Source organism: Salvelinus namaycush, chromosome 29, assembly GCF_016432855.1.
Source record: "Salvelinus namaycush isolate Seneca chromosome 29, SaNama_1.0, whole genome shotgun sequence".
NCBI classification, from domain to species: domain Eukaryota; kingdom Metazoa; phylum Chordata; class Actinopteri; order Salmoniformes; family Salmonidae; genus Salvelinus; species Salvelinus namaycush.
Window position 1 is genome coordinate 20,877,638 of NC_052335.1, and position 22,226 is coordinate 20,899,863.

Here is a 22,226-nt window from a genome sequence, read left to right on the forward strand (position 1 = left end):
CTGGAGTGTTTTTTTGATTTAAAAAAACCCGTAATTCCTGATTTGACGCTGTTCTGTTTCATCAGAGCGAAGTCTGAGAGAGAGAGGGGGGAAGAACATCAACATCCTCCAGTGAGGGTAACATTGAGAAGTTTCTTTCAAAGACTGAAGCCCATCAGAAAGGGATATGGCAGCTGACTGGAGAGGTTTGTATGAAAGCCGCCTATCTGCAGCTGTATGGGCCGAGGGTCAGGGCAATGTCTGTGTGTCAGTGTGCTTGACCCTGGGCCTGCCCATGGCGCAGACCGAGGCGTCAGCGGCGAGGGAGGGGCGGCGCTCACCTCATGAATTTCTTGGGCTCTGTCGGAGGGGTCGGTGGGGGCAGAGGTTTGCTAGTGTTGAGGTCAAGGTGGTGAATGGGGGAGTTGGGGATAGGCTCTAAGCGGTTGGGCTGGGGTTGCCCGCTCCCCGTCCCTGTTCCTGCTGCCTCCAGAGCCCTGAGGTTTGGAGAGCTGCTGAATCGGTTTGCTGATTTGTCATTCTTTCTCTTTTGCTACACAGAGGGACAAAAACACAAAGAAACGGAAATAGGGAGAACTAGTCCAATGAAAAAAAAAAAAACTTGTGTATATACTGTATATATCTATATATTTCTCATTCTCAGAGGATTTATGTGGATGGAGGCTTTCTGAAGGTCAAGCTCGTACCACTCAACTAGCGAAGGAACAGTCGCTCTAATATGCTAATTAAGATGAGAAAAATGTATCACATGAAGAGGCTACAGAAAGTTCACACTAACAAAGAATGGCTTGGAAAGCAAAGGAGAACTGGATGCCTGAACAGTGAGATAACAGACACACACACTGACTAACCCCCCCCCCCCCCACACACACACACAAAAACAAATGTACACACACACAAACTATATGTAACATTAAACCAAAATATCGGAAGTTATAGAACTTGAAATGGAGTCAACAGTTACATATTGACCATGCAGAGTGATCCATTCAACTGGGAGACAGGGGGTTGCTGCATTTACATTGGAATGGGACACAACTTCTCTCCACTAAGGGATGGAATGGTTCCAATGGAAATCAAGACTAAGGATATGTGGAAAGGCAACTTAAAATCTCCACTTCAACCATTTTCTACAATGAGGTACAGGCTAGTGGTTTAGGCTTGTAACGATCGGGATGGTTCCCTAAGGGTTTCAAATTGTCACCTGACGCTTTTGGTCTTCACAAAGAGTCAAAGATTAGTTCAGATAAGCTATATGGCTCTAATCAACTGGCAGAGTATATACTATAAGACGAGGTAATGCACATGGTCAGTGTTAGTCCCCTGTCTGTCTGTCTGTCTGTCTGTGTGTGGTGTGTTAGTGTGCAGCAGTCAGCTCACCTTGATGAGGGGATTTATTACTCCCACGTTGGGACTGGTGTTGAACACTTTGTTGAAGTTGGTCTCTCTGTTCACCAATTCCAGCTGGTAGAACTTTTTGTCATCCTGCACGTCAACAGAAAGACTTCAGTTAGGTCATGGTGCTCTGGGTTATTGATGGAGCATCTCACACCTCACACTCTAATTAAATGTCATTCGTGGGCTTAAATACCAGTACCGTGTGACACAACCCGCAAAAGTCACAGGGTTTCTAGCCAAGCTCTAGTGCTATAGATACAGTATACTGAATAGCGGTCTACAATACATTGTTGGGACTCAATGGCTGTAAAATACCGGAGTCTACTGCTGCTGAATGAGAAATCTTAATCACGCAAGGCAACAGCACTCTGTAGTCTGGTCTACTATTGATTGGAGGTAGACAGGCATGCAGGCTCCATGTCTAGGATTGTTGGGTAAAACCACACAAGGGCATCCTGTAAGCCATCTTGTACTGTGTACATACACTTACCACCAGCTTCTTGACGAGGGACTCCCTCTCAGTCACCATGTCCTTTAGCTCAGCGATCACCTGCAAGTCCTCAGGCCGGCTCTCCCTGTTCCGGAACTTATCCTCCGTGCCCTCCAACCTGGGGAGAGGAGGGGGCCATTAGGGCTCTGACATATCACAGTTTCCTCACAACACAGTGTGAAACAGGTAACATTGTGGAAACAACGTTTTGTTTGTGTAACATGATGATCAAAGTGCCTTGGATCAGCATGGGGATATGAGCATATACTGAGGGAGCATGTTTTGAAAGCTTCCCTTCCATCATCTGCAGATCAATACTAAAGCATTAGCTCTTAACTCTCCTACCTTTAATCTCAGAATCAGAAAGCCTATTAGTGCTTGTGTATTACTATGATCAAAACACGAGAAACATTACATGTTGTTCTGAATTCCAATTAAACTTCTCAACAAATAACGAGCGCTCTTTAGAAGAGTACTTATCAGTGATCAAAGCCATCTGCCTCTCCACAGTTTGTGCTGCCTCTAATTTGAGATTGATGACTTTAATATGCCGAGATATTCCTCGTGCTCGAAACAAGCATCCATCATGTGAGTTTGGCATGACGTCCTCACCACTACAGATGTGGAATGACAAGTGATACCAAACTCTCCATCAAACTCAGACGCAAGACAGGGACAGGAACACGCTTGAATTAGAGAGGGAGTGTATTGGATATCATGATAATTGCTTCTGTCACGCTGCTATGCATCAGCGATCCGTTCATTTGTTGCTTAATTGACAGAAACAGCATCTACTACACTTTACTTCAGTGTCACGTTTCACTACAGACTCATCTGCATCCCTACACATGCTCCAAACATAAACAATGTGAAACCAACATGTTGCTGCAATGCAGCCTGGGAGGCTGGTGCTGGCTTGCTTTTTTAAATAAATATCATTATCAGTGTTGGGGAAGCTATTCTGAAAATATAGTTTACCAAACTACCAATTACTTCACAGTGAAAGATGTTAGCTACACTAAAGCTACCCTTAAGAAAATATAGTTGACTTAACTAAAGTTACTTTGAAAAAGTAGTTTGCTACATCCAAACTACTGCGTGATAAATTATCATATCTAAATCTGATGTCATAGACTACAAATTGCAAGAACAGATCACTCTGGAGTCAATTGTTAATAGAATGTGTAATTTATCTTATTTAACACAAAAACAATGTTTCAAGTGAGAATTAGGCAGGGCTGATGCCGAAAAAGAAAGGAAAGTATTGCTTACTTTACCCACATTTTATTTTAGACAAAAAAGTAGTGTGTAGTTCCAGTAGTTAGCTACACCGCTACATGGTAAAAAACGTTATTTACTACTGAAAACACTACCTAGATTAGAATTTAGTTCAACTACCACCAAGCTACTGCAAAAGGTAGTTAAATTACTAGTTGAACTACATGTAGTTCACTACTCCCCAACACTGCTCATCATCACACTCCACTCAACTCTCCAGCGACATCACTCAAAACAGATGTAACTAACAGCTAGGAAGCACTAAAACGAACAACAACCAATCAGACAACAAACTTGTGTTGGTTCCCATGGGTTTAATAGGAGATGTAATGAGATAAAATATTCATAGAGCTTAAATGGCCAGGGACCGGCTTTGGTGAACGAGGCTGCCAAGGTGATTAATTGGGGAGGGGACAGGGGCTGTTGTTAAAATAGATTTGTTATGTGCTTAATTAGCAGGCAGTAAATTGTCGACCTCAAGGTAAGGCCTTGGAAACTAGTCAGAAAATTGAGAATGACAGGGGCTAGGACCTTGTTGGTTTTAGAAAGGTTAGCAACAGACACATCTGTGTAAGGCTAATGTGAACAATTTTTACAGGATTGTACTGGATTCTGTTTGTCAGTCAAATTTACTTGAGGAACATGCACAAATAATGACGTATGCTTCACTAGCATTTCATTTTGAAAGGTGTGATTGAGCCATGAGAAGATTTGGTGGAGGGCATCACAGATGCTCTCTCTGCAGTAGCTGGCTTTGTGTCTAGATGGTGCTCTCATTCACAAGAAACTAAATGAGGTCACTCCCCAGTCCCAGGATCCTGTATATCTGTTCCATCTAACTCTCTCACTCTCTCACTCTTCTCCCTCCTCCTCTCTCTCTCTCTCTCGTATCCCAAACATATTTCTTACAGAGAAAGCTGCCTGTTATCCCTATAATCATTACAGTACATCTCCTTGGATCTATTCAGAGTAGATTGCAGGGGATTTCTATGTCTATGGTTGTATTTTCTGGTGTGTGCTGTTTGTGTACAGTACTGTGGTGTCTTGAAAGCTAGGGGACCTGCACACCTAGCTGGAGGTTTATCCCAAGTAGGACACTGCTGCTGATAGACAGTGTGTGTTTGTGTTTGAATGTGCGTGCGTGCGTGCGTGTGCATGCGGTTTGGGATTGAGGACACAGTCACCTCCATGCAGCACAGTGGAAAACAAAACAGGTCTGTCAGATCTCTCATTAAAGGGAAGGACCTTCCCAATGGGCCATATTCACCTCCGGAGATCATGTGCAGCCACCCGCTCTCCCCTCTTGAATCCATCCATCCCTCCATCCCTCCCTCCCAATCCTTCCTTCCTCCTTCCATCCATTCCTGTATCTGTGTGGGACACTCACCTCTTCAGCCTGTGCTCTGCCAGGGACTGTGGCCTTTCATCGTCTGCCAGGGCTTTATATAACCACACTATCACATATGCTCTCACAGTGAGTGCTATATCAACTACATACTGGATGTACTGTACGTACAGTACTTGCAGAGCAGAGATCTTGTCTTTGAGGAGCTCCTGGGCCTTGTTGAAGTCACACAGCATGTTCTGAGTCTCTCTGTTGTGCATTGCGTTCATCTCAGCCATCTCTCGCTCGTGTTTCTTCGACAGGTCCTGTTCATGAGCCCTGAGAAGAGACCAGATCATTAAAACCCATTCAGATCAAGATCACGTCTTTATACATCTCTCCAGCTCTGAGGTACAGTCTCCCATGTAGAGTTGTTACAGTATCCCAACTCAGTATCCCAACTCAGTATCCCAACTCAGTATCCCAACTCAGTATCCCAACTCAGTATCCCAACTCAGTATCCTAACTTGGCACAATTACCACAGACATTTATTTTGATCCTGCTGGCGCCATTACAATTTCCTTCATCTTTGACTTTCCTTCTTTTTTTGTTGCCAAGAAAGACATATATAATTTATAGCAAGAGGCTCTGGAGGAGAGATATCACTGTTTCGCCATAAGTGGAAAACACTCTTCTCTATTTACTTATTGATTTATTTTGATGTGGGACAGATAGACAGGACTCTTCCAAGGCATTACACCAGCTGATTGAAATTCCCTGCAAATTCCCTCCCTCTCTCCCCTCAGTAGACTATATGGCAGTGTTGCTCACGCAGAGCTACTGCAGTCAGAGAGAGAGGCAGAGCACGAGGAGTGCAGAGGAATACGTTTGCCTCTCCCTGAGTAACGCTCCCTGAGGGACACAAATCTTTTCCAATTTATTTATTTTTATCTCAGGAAACTAGGATTCGCCAGCGTGTTACATAATTGGAAGTGAAAGGTGCTCCGCAAGGGGCCTGGAATCCTACCAGTGATATGTGTTGTTGACGCCACACACACACACACACACACACACACACACACACACACACACACACACACACACACACACACACACACACACACACACACACACACACACACACAAACACACAAACCCCATGCGCTTGATTATCTCTAGCTCTAAAAAAGCATCAGCCTCCATTTTTGATTCATCACCAAACAGGCCTTCAATTCTAATGAGAGAGCCTGCTGTTCGTTCCATCCAGGCCTCAGACCACATTATTAATTAATATAAGAGTGAATTATTCATATCAGCCTGTGGGAAAAGCATGATAGATTATATTCAGGCCTTGCCCCAAATAACCCTGACTTTCATATTTTCTTATACATTTATTTGACCATTAAACTACAGGAGAAAAACAAATGTCAAAGAGACCAAGTCATCAAAGGGAATAACAGTGCACAAAACACGACTTCCAGAAGGGAGAGGCAAATTGGCCTCCTCTCTTTCTCTTGCCAGTATCCTTCAAATGTAATCTAACTCAAAAACGATGCCAGCACTGCCAATGGCCACCAACTGTCACGTCTAAACAAGAGGAATTCACACAACTGAACTTGTCGTGTTGTGATTCACCAGTCATCTGAACTAAACGTGTTAAAAACCTTCATCGTGGCCATATTAAAACAAGGTACAGGCATTCACCTGCAGAGATAGCCTACAGAGACTCACCTAATTAAGTTTGGCAACGCACCAGAACAGCTTTACTGTAGATGACCTGTTATTGTCTCAACCCTCCTGTTTGTCACCCCATAATGCCCTGTGGTAGGATCACGACCCTGCCCTCCCCTCCTGCACTCTCCTCCAGCCCACCTGATCTGCTGGTTGGCCTCGCTGCGGATCTTCAGCACCTCTTTGCCCTTGAGCTCCAGCTCCTTGGTGAGTGTGTTGATGTTCTCGTTCAGTGTGTGAATCTCGTGGTCCAGCTGAGCAATGTGGTTCTTCCTCCTTACCACCTCCTCCTGCAGGTCCGAGATCCGGCCCAGCAACTCCCTCTCCTGAACGGGGAAAAGGCAGACATACGACGGCACAAAGGAACACACACACATTTATATGCAAACAAAAACAAGAACATTTGATCCCACTGGCGTGTGCTGCTGTGCTGTCCTTGTATTCCCAGGGGGTACTGATATACTTTCTGACACCATCTTTACAGTGCCATGGATGCTACAGCTTTGCCATGGATGCTACATCATAATACGTGAGCACACTCACATGCCATGGCATCCCTCTGCCTCTCTCAGAACTAAATGTGGACTTCACTGAACACGTCTGTTGGGAGGTTGATAATATTGATGCTGAATAGATCTACTGATAAATAAAGTGCTGATTGTGCTGCTTGTATTTGTTTATAGTTAGTACGAGTTACAACAACGTGTTAGAGGACTGTTAGATCGCCTGGAAAAGGTTGCATCCCATTTATGAACCTTTATTTAACTAGGCAAGTCAGTTAAGAACAAATTCTTATTTACAATGACGGCCTACCCCGGCCAAACCTGGACGACGCTGGACCAATTGTGCGCCGTCCTATGGGACTCCCAATCACGGGCCAGATGTGATGCAGCCTGGATTCGAACCAGGTACCGGGTCAATTGTACTGAAAACATATCGGAAAACATTCCCTAGAATACATGTATTTAGTCAATTGTTCAGTATGTAATAGGGACAACGCTGCCATCTGAATCTAGACTACTCTAGGATATTATCACTCTCTTTCCCAAAGTTACGTAACAGTTAACTCACCAGGCTGATATACCAAATGCAAACATCTCCTTTTGCCCAGGCAGAAATACATGCAACTACCTGATTTGACTGGAGCTAGAAGTAAAGCCATGGTGTAGATGTATCATGCTTTGCTTGGCTCAAGGGTCATTTCCCACTTCGGCAACAGCACCTCTTTTAGAAGTCTCTCCCTCTCTAAAAGAGACATCTAGCTAACAGTTCACGCAGCATACCGTCAAGCCAAACACTGGAATTATAAAGTTAATGGCTCTTGTGTAATCATATTACAATCTGCATGTATTAACTTTGAATTCCTGTAAATATAATTTCATGCCAGCAGATTATTGTGATAACAGTATTCTAGTTATTCATGTGTGGGCCACTGCAGGGGGCAGGTTTTAGGGGACTGGCTCTCTCTCCTCCATAGAAGATAATTTCTCCATCCTCTGCTTAACAGAAATTCACTGTGACATTTCTGCTGCCTTCCAATCTCCCCAGTGGATACCTGTTTGGCTTGGAGGCACACATGATTGACATGTCTCTGCATGGTTGGGTTGTGGATTTCCACAAGGACAGGTCTAGAGGCAGACATTGCCAGCAGTGGAGAACATAGTTAAATGGCTAAACATCAGTGTGGGAGAAGGGAGTTTGTAGCTAGGTTGTAATTGGCGCTTGACCCTATATTTGTGTAGGCTGTGGCTGGTTAGGAAAGTGTGTGTGTGTTTGTGTGTGTGTGTCCATTCATGTGAATGTGTGTGCACGCAGGCGTGTGCGTGTCCATGTGTGTGTGTGGGCTGTGAAGTGAGACAGTGGTGACAGCTCTATTAGCAGCACTGAGACTCACAGTGAGGACACTCACGCTGCAACGTGCCTGAGGGCCAGTGTAAATACCACGGACTCTGTCACGATGACACTATAGAATAGCAATATTCATTGTCCATACATAGATGGGAATTCTGTTGGAGAGCAAATTCTATGGTGGAACCATTCGAGCAGCACTCCTCAAAATCAGCCCCTTCTGTAGGTGGAACTTTTCCAGGTCAAAGGAAGCATCAAAGCCTTTGGATAAAATGTCACAGGAACAAAATATCAGTTTTTAAAAGCTTCTTCTGGGGGACTGGTGGGAAGTTGGTAGATGGAGTTCCCACCTCCAATAATCACCACATTTGATCTCTTATCTTTAACAAAATATATATGAAAAATGTAATTTCTGTGGCTGGCTGAGAGTTATTTTGACAGTATTGTGAATGGAGGTGGGTAGAGGGCACAGTACAGTGGTCTGGGAATAGACAGGTCTCAGCGAGGAGCTGATTAAAAGACAAGTCTACTCTCTGAGCCCCAGCTCCCCTCTCTCTCTCTCTCTTCTCTCCCTCTCCCTGCTTCCACAGGACTGTCTGTCTCTACAGTTTCAGAGCAGGCTGATCAAAAGGCCAGAGGAAGGTGATCACAAGCCCTAGGACCAGACAAAATGTTTCCTTCAGCCTCCAGAAATGAGGAGATCAAGTATACAGTACCTGTAGTTTGAATTCAAATCATTCCCAATACAGCTACATACAGAGCTTCATTTGATCACTGAGAAGGCAGATGACCTTCTTGATTTACAGAAATTCACTGAAAACCCACACCAACACACACTTATATGAAGAGAATTGCACTTTTCATGTAGCCTACTTTTGGCCAGCTAATAGCCTTACCACTGATCAAGCAACATTATGGACTAAAATGTTCAAATCCTGTTGCTGCAGGATTATTTTGCTGTGACGATATATGTCAAATTAAGATCCCAAATCTGTAGCAGTTCTATTGATCCCTATATTAGAGATGACAGGAGCGCACCTCCCCCAAACCTTCCCATCTGCCCATTCATCTGGGAAAATAGAGGCATTTATCACAGTTTGCAAACATGCCGCGGCCCGTCTTCTCTGTGAAAAATAGGTTCGCTGTGGATGAGTAGCCATTAGCAATGCTTCAATTGTTGGAGATTCACTGAGCATAAAGAGCTGGGGTGGGATTTCATTAAGACGGGTCTCATAGACAAACATTTTTTTGAGGAATCAGTGTGAGGAGATTAGACATCAGATACAAAACACATGAGGAAATATGGCACAGACCTCTCCATAATCATGTTCGCACACACACACACACACACACACACACACACACACACACACACACACACACACACACACACACACACACACACACACACACACACACACACACACACACACACACACACACACAGAGAGAGAGACAAGATGTACCAGGGGAGTATAGAAAATAAACATTCTTCAGAGCCATTTGTCTGTCAGAAGCTGAGCTTTCATCTGTGGGGACAGCCGATCACTATCCCCAGCAAATGCAATTATCCACACCGCAGACCAGTCCTGCTAATCTCATTAAACGAGCCAGCACCGTCCATCTCTCAGGGGTCCACAATTAAAGCTAAGGCAACACAGCGCTCAACGCGGGCCCTGCGGCCCCGCCAAACGTTCCACGGCTCAGCACAGGGAGTTCTTTCTTAGAAACCACTCTCTGTCTCCCAGAAAGAGGACGAGCAACACTTTGTACCTCTCTTCAGATGGCCCCATCTCTTTACTGTCTGCCAGGGCTGCTGGGCTAGTGGGGCTGTTCAAAGGAAAACAACATGCTCGGTGTTGCTAAGGCTCTTTGATTAAAGCGCTGAAGGTACATGTTCATTCTAAAGATCAGAGCTTTACCATTTACTGGGTAAAACCACAACACATGTCCATAAAACGCAACAACAGCCGTACAGTCTGGGAGACAACTGGCTGCTGTGATTAGGATATCTGTATAATTAAAGATAAGTCGATGTACGGTTAGTATAGGCATAATGCATTTAAATGATTAAGAGTCCCACCCACCCGGGAAGGAGGGATGGCTCAGCGGCTAGTAAATCAAACACTCATATGGGACATAGAGAGAGAGACAGGGTTGTGTCCTGACATGTCTGACTACTGAACACACAGACAGTCTGAAGCAGAGGGAGCTGTTTTGGTTGAGAAACCACCAGGAAGCCTGTTTATCCCGTGTGAGATGTCCGAGGTATTGTGTGTACTGTGGTGACTGGATATGGCAGTTACAGTATATAGGAGATGGGAACAGACCACCAAGCAGGTCGTACACATCCCATGGTAGGGATGGGCATTTGACATTGTTAGAGGACTCGAAACGAGAAAAAAAAATCTAATTTTAGAACAGGCCCACACTCAAAAAACATATGGGCGCATTTATCGATAGGCCTATGCCAACAGTCTGCAACAATGCCTAAGTTACCATAACCATTACAGATGACAAATCCTAATTGCTAAATATATATATATTCAGTCAATAAAAATTAAGTGCCAACCGTAACATCAACTGGTTATGTTATCTCATGGAACACAATCCTCAAAAAGGCATTAACCTCAGCAGTGGCACTTGCTTGTAGAACTATGGCTGTGCAACAGCATAGCCTTATTTTGTTATTTTAGCAGACAAGACCCTCTTATTTCCCAAGGTCTCATCACAGTCAAGACACTTATTTTATAGTAAAAATAAAAAAAAACAGAATAAAATAAAACATTTTAGTAAATGAAAAAAGTTGCGTGCAAAGTGATGCGCAGCTTGCGTCTGGAAAAATAATTCTCAAAGAGTGATCACTTGAAAAGGGGCTCAATTTGGCGAGTTGAGAGAACACATTTTCAGGGTTACAAACCAAAATCGGTCATCTTTTCGATATGTACAAACGTTCAATTTAGTTTATTCTGCCTGTTCTTTGGACTTTCATTCCACATTGAACACTGCATGATGATGAATTACTGCAATACTCTACTCTCCAGCTACCCGCATAAAGCACTAAATAAACTTCAATTAGTGTTAAATAAAGCTGCTAGAATCTTGACTAGAACCCAAAAATGTGATCATATTACTCTAGTGCTAGCCTCTGGCTTCCTGTTAAGGCTAGATCTGATTCAAGGTTTTACTGCTAACCTACAAAGCATTACATGGACTTGCTCCTACCCATCTCTCCGATTAGGTCCTGCCGTACATACCTACACGTACGCTACGGTCACAAGACGCAAGCCTCCTTATTGTCCCTAGAATTTATAAGCAAACAGCTGGAGGCAGGGCTTTCTCCTATAGAGCTCAATTTTTATAGAATGGTCTGCCTATCCATGTGAGAGACACAGACTCGTTCTCGATATTTAAGTCTTTACTGAAAACTCATCTCTTCAGTAGGTCCTATGATTGAGTGTAGTCTGGACCATGGGTGCAACGGTGAACGGCAAGGCACTGGAGTGACGAACCACCCTTGCTGTCTCTGCCTGGCCGGCTCCCCTCTCTCCACTGGGATTCTCTGCCTCTGACCCCATTACGGAGGCTGAGTCACTGGCTTATTAGCGCTCTCCCATGCAGTCCCTAAGATGGGTGCGTCATTGACGTGATCTTCCTATCCGGTTTTGTGCCCCCCTCAGGCTTGTGCGGTGGAGGAGATCTTCGTGGGCTAAACTCAGCCTTTGTCTCAGGGTAGTAAGTTGGTAGTCTGTTGATATCCCTCTAGTGGTGTGGGGTTATATCTTGCCTGGTTGGCCCTGTCCGGGCATAACATTGGATGGGGCCACAGTGTCCTCCGACCCCTCCTGTCAAGTCTCCAGTATCTAAGCTGCAATAGTCTATGTGCCGGGCGGCTAGGGTGAGTCTTTCCTATCTGGTGTCCTGTGTGAACTTAAGTATGCTCCCTCAAATCAATCAATCAATATCTCTTTCTCGGAAACGTGGTCGAGGTTTTGCTCGCCTGAGATAGAGTATCTCATGATAAGCTGTAGACCACACTATCTACCAAGAGAGTTTCCATCTATATTCTTCATAGCTGTCTATTTACCACCACAAACCGATGTTGCCATTAAGACCGCACTCAATGAGCTGTATACGGCCATAAGCCAACAGGAAAACGCTCATCCAGAGGCGCCGCTCCTAGTGAATGGGGACTTTAATGCAGGGAAACTTAAATCTGTTTTACCTAACTTATACCAGCATGTTAAGTAAGCTACCAGAGGGGAAAAACTCTAGACCACCTTTACTCCACACATAGAAACGGGTACAAAGCTCTCCCTCGCACTCCATTTGGCAAATCTGACCATAATTATATCCTCCTGATTCCTGCTTACAAGCAAAAACTAAAGCAGGAAGCACCAATGACTCGGTCAATAAAAAAGTGGTCAGATGAAACAGATGCTAAACTACAGAACTGTTTTGTTAGCACAGACTGGAATATGTTCCGCGATTCTTCCAATGGCATTGAGGTGTACACCTCATCAGTCACTGGCTTCATCAATAAGTGCCGCTGTCAAGGAGCGGGATTCTAACCCGTAAGATTATAAGAAATCCGATATGCCCTCCGACGAACCATCAAACAGGCAAAGCATCAATACAGGACTAAGATCGAATCGTACTACACCAGCTCCGACGCTCGTCGGATGTGGCAGTGCTTGCAAACTATTACAGACTGCAAAAGGAACAACAGCCGCGAGCTGCCCAGTTACACGAGCTTACCAGACGAGCTAAATTACTTCTATGCTCACTTCGAGGCAAGTAACCCTGAAACGTACATGAGAGCATCAGCTGTTCCAGACGACTGTGTGATCATGCTCTCCGCAGCCGATGTGAGTAAGACCTTTAAACAGGTCAACATTCACAAGACCGCAGGGCCAGACGGATTACCAGGATGTGTACTCCGAGCATGCGCTGATCAACTGGCAAGTTTCTTCACTGACATTTTCAACCTCTCCCTGTCTGAGTCTGTAATATAAACATGTTTCAAGCAGACCACCATAGTCCCTGTGCCCAAGAACACTAACGTATCCTGCCTAAATGTCTACTGACCCGTAGCACTCACGTTTGTAGCCATGAAGCTTTAAAAGTCTGGTCATGGCTCACATCAACATCATCATCCCAGAAATCCTAGACCCACTCCAATTTGCATACTGCCCCAACAGATGATGCAATCTCTATTGCACTCCACACTGCCCTTTCACACCTGGACAAAAGGAACACCTATGTGAGAATGCTAGCTCAATGTTCAACACCATAGTGCCCTCAAAGCTCATCATTAAGCTAAGGACCCTGGGACTAAACACCTCTCTCTGCAACTGGATCCTGGACGGGCCGCCCCCAGGTGGTAAGGGTAGATTACAACACATCCGCCACACTGATCCTCAATACGGGGCCCCTCAGGGGTGCGTGCTCAGTCCCCTCCTGTATTCCCTGTTCACCCATGACTGCATGGCCAAGCACGACTCCAACACCATTATTAAGTTTGCCGATGACACAACAGTGGTAGGCCTGATCACCGACAACGACGAGACAGCCTATAGGGAGGCGGTCAGAGACCAGGCCGTGTGATGCCAGGACAACAACCTCTCCTTCAGCGTGATCAAGACAAAGGAGATAATTGTGGACTACAGGAAATTGAGGACCGAGCACGCCTCCATTCTCATCGACGGGTCTGTAGTAGAGCAGGTTGAGAGCGTCAAGTTCCTTGGTGTCCACATCACAAAGAAACTAACATGGTCCAAGCACACCAAGAGAGTCGTGAAGAGGGCACGACAAAACCTATTCCCCCTCAGGAGACTGAAAAGGTTTGTCATGGGTCCTCAGATCTTCAAAAGTTTATACAGTTGCACCATCGAGAGCATCCTGACTGGTTGCATCACCGCCTGGTATGGCAACTGCTCGGCCTCCGACCGCAAGGCACTACAGAAGGTAGTGCGTATGGCCCAGTACATCACTGGGGCCAAGCATCCTGCCATCCATGACCTCTATACCAGGCGGTGTCAGAGGAAGGCCCTAAAAATGGTCAAAGACTCCAGCCACCCTAGTCATAGACTGTTCTCTCTGCTACCGCAGGGCAAGCGGTACTGGAGCACCAACAAGTCTAGGTCCAAAAGGCTTCTTAACAGCTTCTACCCCCAAGCCATAAGACTCCTGAACATCTAATCAAATGGCTACCCAGACTATTTGCATTGCCCCCTCTTTTATACTGCTGCTACTCTCTGTTATTATCTATGCATAGTCACTTTAATAACTCTACCTACATGTACATATTACCTCAATAACCGGTGCCCCCACACATTGGCTCTGTACCGGTACCCCCTGTATATCGCCTCACTATTGTTATTTTACTGCTGCTCTTTAATTATTTGTTACTATTATTTCTTCTTTTGTAGGCATTTTTCTTAAAACTGCATTGTTGGTTAAGGGCTTGTAAGTAAGCATTTCACTGTAAGGTGAAAGGTGTTGTATTCGGCGCATGTGACAAATAACATTTGATTTGATGCTGTCAAACAAGAGCTAGAATCCCACCTCAAAAGACCTCAATATATTCCCTGTTTTGTTTTCCAGGTATCCTCGAATTACAACAGGAGATGGATCACACATTGAAATTGCTTACTGGAACACATTTCTGCTTTGCTGCCGCTGCCATTTTCCTCATCGTCAGACAAACAAAAACAAAATAAAACCCTGTCATAACTCTGACATAGTAGCCTGCTTCTGTTGTGATAGGGGCCTGTCTGCTGTAAGAGGCTTAGATGATTTATGTGTCACTGTGGAAAGTGAACCTGCTCGCACTGCAGTAGGTACCCTGGCTCGTATCTTCTTTTATTTGGCAGGTAGAACTTGTATTTGCCTTGTGACCTTGCTGTAGACTGACTAGCGTAGGAGTAGGTCCCCTCAGAAACAGCTGTGTGCCTGGCCCTGAACATCTGGCACCTGCCATGGCGATGAGAGAGGACCCAGGGCATTAGACTTAATTAGAGTGATTTATGCCTGAGATGAAGAGCCCGTTGACAGGAGTTGGACCGGCTCAGAGTGCTGGTATTATGGGAGGTAAACCTACTGCTCTCTAACAGACACATCAGCCTTCCCCCGTGCGCATTACCATATTTTAAACTGCACATACTGTAATCTGGGTGTGGCATAGCTATTGGTTATGTACAATAGGCAATAGTTAAGATCTTTGTTTCTGTGAATAGCGCATGTGTTAGTGTTATAAAGCACCCAGATTTGTTGCAGAAAGTCGAGGTATCGGGAGCAAATGGATGATGTATTGAGCATTTTAAAATATATTTTCTCTGTGGAGTGTGTGTGTCTGTCTGTCTGTCTGTCTGTGTGTGTGTGGGAGGGAGGGACGCTGTCACTTGTTCTCTCTCTAGGAGGCCAGAACCCCAGGTTCCAACCCACTGATTACTCTTGCTCAAGCTGTATCCAACAAGCCACACAGCTATTCAGATGTGTGAATATACAAGCAACAGAAGCCAGAGTGGAGAAGAGAAAAGAGGGCTGTTGCCAACAGAGATATTTCTCTTCTATGGCCATTTGTGCAAAAGCATTTCAGTCTGCACAATAAAAGGCACAGAAGGATTATCTAGATTTTTTACTCTTTCTCCCTTTTTTAATATCATTATCTATCCTCATTCATTGAGCTAATGTCTACCTCATCGTTAAGCGACTATACAAAATTGCCTGCTGTTAAGGCGATTACAATACCAACATATTTTTTTACAATGCTGTTGTTCATGGCCAATATCCAATCATACTGTAGTACAAACTAATGCTGGCCCATCCATATTGTTTCCATTATCTCTGTTAGCTAAGTGATATGTGGAATGCCAGTAAGTCCCGGTGACTCTGACCTGTGTTCGGCTGTTCTCCAGGGCGTTCTCCAGCTCCAGTTTAGCTGCAGCCGTCTCCTGTTGGTGGGTCTGCCGTAGATGTTCTATGGCCGAGGCATGGAGGTGGTTCAGCTCAGAGCGCAGAGAGGCTAGGAACCAAAGAGATAGAGACAGACAGGGTCCTTAGGGAGCTCGCCTCTAGCTAATTAAAACACATTCATCACACAGTACATCTCCTGCCTCTAATAAGCTATGTGATGGAATGTTCCAGCGTTGCCTTGATTCCTAAAGGGAGGAGTGTCAGGCTGTGTTTAGCAACACTAGCTTCCAATGGCTTTTTCTAAAGGCTACAACCAAGTCTAGTATTTACTTAGAATGGTCCTCTATCACTACATATTGCCTTTCTCTCTCTCTCAAGGTCCTTATTCAACATGGCCTTCGTTGTTAGGGCTTCAACCCGGTGTGGCCCCTTCCCTGCCTGGGCCCTTAACCCAGTGTGAGACCCGGAGACCATTCCCCATCAGACCCTAACCCAGCATGGCTCTTACCCAGCATGGCCTTGCCCTCGTCCTCCAGCTCGAAGCGTAGAGTCTGCAGCTCCTGCTCTGACTGCTGTTTGAGCGTCTCAATGCTGTGTCTGTGAGCCTCTCTCACAGACTGGAGCTCTATGTGGTGCTGCTGCCGCAGACGATGCTCCAGCTCCTACACACACACACACACACGCATACACGAGTTCAGAGGTCAGGAGGGACACACACAGGTTAGGACAAGGACAAACAAATGACATACAAAATCATTGTATATAACTTTTTGGCACGGATAACCGGTTTTCATCTGGTTGACGGCGCTGGTTAATGAAAAAAAGAACCATTATTTTCATCGCTAGAAGGGATAGTCTGAAACATATATGAAGAGTTCAGACGGTAAAGAGAAAGATCAGTTTGGGAGAGTCTTGCAACAGCATCAGTTAATCTCAACCTGTATGTTGCTGTTGGACTAAGTGTAGTTCAGTAACAAAAAGGCTGAGAGGTACTCAGGCAGTGGCATGGAGCCAAAAGACGTGTTTTAAACAGTATTCCTGATCACTATGGAATTGTATTACAATCAATTAGCACTTAAGCATATCATCAGCAGCTTGTTGGGGCTATTGGAAGGTTTTCCAGCAACAGCGAGCAAAACAGCACACAATACGCCACTCTAAACTCAATTAAGTAGACACAGAGCCGTTAACATGGCAAGGAGAAGGTCCCAGTTCCATAAAGTAACACTAGACACCTGATACTTGTCAAACCTCATGAATACACCTTTCATATCACACTACAATCTCCAATCATGGGATTGAGAGAGCGAGGGAGGGTGTAGACAAAGAAAGAGAGAGAGAGAGTAGAGAGAGAGAGACAGAGACAGGGGCCACAACACCAGATTGATAGGGATAAAACACGATTAAGATGGAAATAGAAAGATAACAGTGCCTTTCAATCAACATATGACTTGTATAATATTAAATCAAATAGGCCTTACAAAGTAAACAGGAATAAATCAGCTGGGGCATGATGTTCTTGTTTGTTGAATGCTGTATCCAACAGTTAGTGGTCGAGCCACATCACTGTGTGTGTGTGTGTGTGTCGGTACAGTGTCCTTGTGGAGAAGTAAAAGGTTAGGTCATGTCAGTATCATTCTAATGGCCGTCAGGGGGGACATTCTGTGGCTAGGCAGCAAGTCCTCTAATAGGCTACTGCTGGGAGAGTTCAGTAGAAAGCAATGTTCCTAACCTCAGTGGGTGAAGAACCCCGTAGCGACAGCAGCCCTTTTAGAATAGATAACAAGCTAAAGTCTCCCATCACCACAAACAAAGTTCCATATCAAACCAGGTACTGTAGAAACATGGGAGTTAGCCATTCCCTCTATGTTGCTACCTCAGTAACAAGGCTTGAATGCCTATTTGTCAGAGTCTATGTAGTGTATCTAGATGTTAATTATTAGGCTGGTGGTCCTTGGGTCGTGTTTGTGTTTTAGCTAATTCCTAAGTGTGTTCGTTCATGTATTGGTTGACAATGGTATGGGACAAGGCTAGTAAATTATCTATATATTTTCTCTCAGGTCCAAAGCCCTGGGTCTGTTAGGTCTGTGAGCAGTCTCATTCATTCAGTTGATACTGTCTGCAGCCTGTGCACATATTAAAAATAAGATTATCGATTTTTCTCCGTTCAGTTTGCGAGAATCCCAAGAGACACCGTATTGTGTGTTCATACCTAGAACTAGGGGATTTAAAGGAAATGTTTTACTGTGAAAAAGTAGAGATCTAGATTGGATGTTAAAATGAGCATTTTATTAGTCATTGTATAATAGAGTTTGTGATGCAAATAGATACAATCAGGGGATGTGTGTTCCTCCTGCAGGCAAGGAGAAACTGGATTTGTCCCTAATGCCTCAAACAAGACAATTCTGTTTGCTTTACTACACTCTAAATGACTTTCTCCTCATAAAACATGTCTAGAACAAACTAAACCCAAATACATTCATCCCCGCAAAAGGTTTAAACATTTAAGAAACAACTTTGAGTCAACCTAGCCTCTTTTTAAGAGAGAACAGCTATTGAGATAAATGTGTTCCTAGGAGAGGTATATGAGCTATGTTTTTTCATTAGCAGACAGGAAAGACTTTTTGGCCCATTCAATCACCGATGACTCAAAGGTCTTATACTTCTAATCCAATCTGTGGCTGGAGAGGTGATACAGAATGCTCAGGGACAATGTGTCAGCTTTGCATAACGCCTGCATGACCCCTTAACATAAACTTCATCCGAGGGTTTTAGAATCTCAAAGGAAGCCTCTGAGTAAGGTTAAATGCATTTCAAATGGCCTTGACTGTATAATGGAGTGTTGAGCGCAGAAAAACCCATCTGTTCCCTTTTCTTTGGAAAGAAAAGATTCAGTGTTTGAAAATGTGAATGTCGTTATATTTTTCAGAAGTCTATTTTCACGTACTGGGTATTTTCTGGATTGATAAATGAGTTCAGATTCATACTTCAACCTTGATTATGAAATGCCCAGACCAGTACTGAGATGTCAGTGTTTTAGGGTACAGTCAGTAAGTCTTATATGTAAAGACGGAGAGCTGGGCATATCTGTTCTGCCACAAAGTGGTACCCGCTCTTTGGCTATCCAGTATAAAAAATTTTGCGAGGAGGAAATGCAGCTTGCTCCAGCTGAGATTGTGCCAGAGTGAACCCTGCACCCAGATGCATTTACTTAGTAAACACCAGTGAATAAATTAACAGAGCCAATCGTCTTCCTGACAAAGATCTACACAGTTAACCCATGCATGAGCCTGACTGGCAGTCTACCTGTCAAGCATGAACCCATAGTAGTACATGTATGACCCGTGCTGATCGATATAGCGCCATCTTGCGACATGACTCATGTCCTGTAACAAGCTCTATGAGCAGAGGGGCTGATTTTAAAAGAGTTGGATCTGAGCATGAAGTTATTGAATATGCTAACGCTGGGGCACCTGGATGACACTGGCTTATGGACCCACATATATTTCCCCCGGCTGTGCTGACAACAAACTCATCACCATCTGAATTTCTATTACACAGATGCCTCGCCAGATTCCCCAAATATTCCCATAATATTACATTACTGCACCACATCACTCATCTTTAACACCCTGGGACAATATTAGATGTGTTGCATCGTAATTCCATCAAATACTATGGTGATGTAGCCTTTTCGTTTTGAAGGGTGAAGAATTGAAAAATAGTGTGTGTCCCAGGCAGCAATGAATCAATCAGGGTCAGGTCCAAATCACTGATCCGCGATTCTAACCACTTGTAAGCTAAAAGAGTTAATATGTAAATAAAGGGAAGAGGGTTGGCCACCCTGTAGGGCAGAGTTGTAATGTGCATGTCAATGGGCATAAAGTACAAATGATACAGATAAGAGGTAGTGATGTCACAGGGACAGAGGGAATGTCATGGCTAGATCCCCCAGTAGACAGAAGGGGATGGGCTTGGTGGTGATCGGGTAAGTCTGATGGTCAGGACATTTACTATGACCGGAGACTTTGTAGACAGACCGGTAGGGGCCTCACCTTGAGGTCGTGCTGGCGGGTCTCCTCCAGGTCCTGCATGGCGCAGCAGTGGGCCTCCTGCAGGCGGTGCTCCCTGCGCTGGTGCTCCAGCTGCAGCTCCTGGAGCTGCTGGCTCAGGTGCTCCCTCTCCTGGCTGAACTGGGCCTGCAGCTGCTGCAGCGAGCTCTGAGACTGAGACAGCTGCATCTCCAGACTCTGCTTCAGCAACGAGATCTGATGAGAGGGAGGGAAGTAAAGGGAGAGAGAGAGAGAAGGACGAGAGAGAGATAAAGTGATGGGAGAGAGGGAATAGAGAAAAACAGAGTTTAGATCAGATTGTCTGTGTGTTATTAGTTTCTCTCTTACAGGTGTGCAATAGCTGTTTGTCTGTATACTTCATTGACTAACATACGCCTACTTTGTTAACAACAAAAACAGATATCCATTTTTACCGGTATTTATGACCTGAAGCAACACGACATTACATTTTTGTTAGAGGGTGCAACAAAATTAAATGTTCCATTACGCCCTCAAAATCGTTCTTTCAAAATGGTAGGCCTGGAGCAACTTTGGCTGCTTTGCAACCTTTGATGACGTCCAATCAGTACTGTATTGTACGTGTGATCAACATGACAGCTCAGTCATCCCACATGAATCAGCCAGGGCTTCATTAGTACTTAGTATTATTACTGTGAATAATGAGACTGACTGGGCCCAGAGCAAGAGAGGAGTGTATGGGAAGAAGAGAACCACGGTGGTGACACCTCCATAAGTCACCCTGACTCTGCTGCTAGCTACCGGGAAGCATCTGGAGCAAAGCCTTTGAGAATGGGAGCTCTGTCTGAATGGCCTCCTTCTCCCCACATGCATTGATTTCCAGCATCTGCGTAATGAAACATTTGGACAACAAATAGTACAGAGTGCATAGTACATTATCAAGCCAGAGAGAGGCAGATAAAAGACCCAACTGTTATAATGCAGTGAGTGTATTAGTTTGCCTCTGGGCAGCAGAGGACACAGTGATACGGTGGGCATGTGGCAGACAGGCTGCAGTGATCTAAGTGGAGTCAGTGGACGTGTCTGTGGGTTCATGTCAGAGAGGGACGAGTGGGTTTTAGTGGGGATCAAGCCGTGGGTTGCTGCTGACAGTGCAAAGTCGGGCCATTGACAGAAGACATTCACACCTCCAATAGAATCAATACCCACACTGCCTTGGAGTGAACAAGAGGTGACATACAGTGCCTTTAAGGCTGTAATGTTCACTCACTGGTGTGCCCAGAGTCATTATCAGAGTCATCTCCTGCTGGGCAAAATGTTTGACTGCTATCTAAATGGCACCCCTCGTCATCCCTGATAAAATCACAACTCCTTGTGAAGTGGGATAAGAGGTTACTTAATGCCTTCCATTGGGACCTGAGCGCAAACAGCATCAAGCTGGAGACTTGATGACAGCTTTGCACTCTTGGCATTCTCTCAACCAGCTTCACCTGGAATGCCAAGAGTGTGCAAAGCTGTAATCAAAGCAAAGGGTGGCTACTTTGAAGAATCTAAAATATACTTTTTGGTTACTACATGATTCCATGTGTTATTTCATAGTTTTGATGTCTTCACTATTATTCTACAATGTAGAAAATAGTAAAAATAAAGAAAAACCCTGGAATGAGTAGGTGTGTCCAAACTTTTGACTGGTACTGTATAAAGTATATATAATATATCTTGATTAGATAAGTATTCATCCCCCTGAGTCATGTTGTCATGATACATGTTGGAATCACCGTTGGCAGTGATTAAGTCTCTAAGAACTTTGCACACCTGGATTGTACAATATTTGCAGATTATTATTTTAAAAATTCTTCAAGCTCTGTCAAGTTGGTTGTTTATAATTGCTAGACAGCCATTTTCAAGTCTTGCCATAGATTTTAGACAATTTAAGTCAAACTGTAACTAGGCCACTCAGAAACATTCAATGTCATCTTGGTAAGCAACTCCAGTGTAGATTTGGCCTTGTGTTTTTGGTTATTGTCCTGTTGAACAGGGAATTTGTCTCCCAGTGTCTGTTGGAAAGCAGACTGAACCAGGTTTTCCAGGATTTTGCCTGTGCTTAGCTCTATTCCGTTTCTTTTTATAATAAAAAAACCCTCCCTAATCCTTGTCGATGACAAGCATACCCATAACATGATGCAGCCACCACCATGCTTGAAAATA

General features: G+C 44.4%; 1 protein-coding gene across 1 annotated transcript in view; it reads right to left on the reverse strand.

The window, feature by feature from the left end:
- Positions 1 to 1,371: 1,371 nt before the first annotated feature.
- Positions 1,372 to 22,226, reverse strand: part of LOC120024515 (protein FAM184A-like) — a 51,764-nt gene continuing 30,909 nt past the window's right edge. The window contains exons 9-15 of the mRNA XM_038968785.1: positions 20,043 to 20,255; positions 16,496 to 16,649; positions 15,969 to 16,096; positions 6,364 to 6,548; positions 4,683 to 4,829; positions 1,889 to 2,006; positions 1,372 to 1,485 (exon numbers count right to left, since the gene is read on the reverse strand). Coding sequence (XP_038824713.1) covers positions 1,372 to 1,485; positions 1,889 to 2,006; positions 4,683 to 4,829; positions 6,364 to 6,548; positions 15,969 to 16,096; positions 16,496 to 16,649; positions 20,043 to 20,255 — 1,059 coding nt within the window. The remainder of the gene's footprint in view (positions 1,486 to 1,888; positions 2,007 to 4,682; positions 4,830 to 6,363; positions 6,549 to 15,968; positions 16,097 to 16,495; positions 16,650 to 20,042; positions 20,256 to 22,226) is intronic.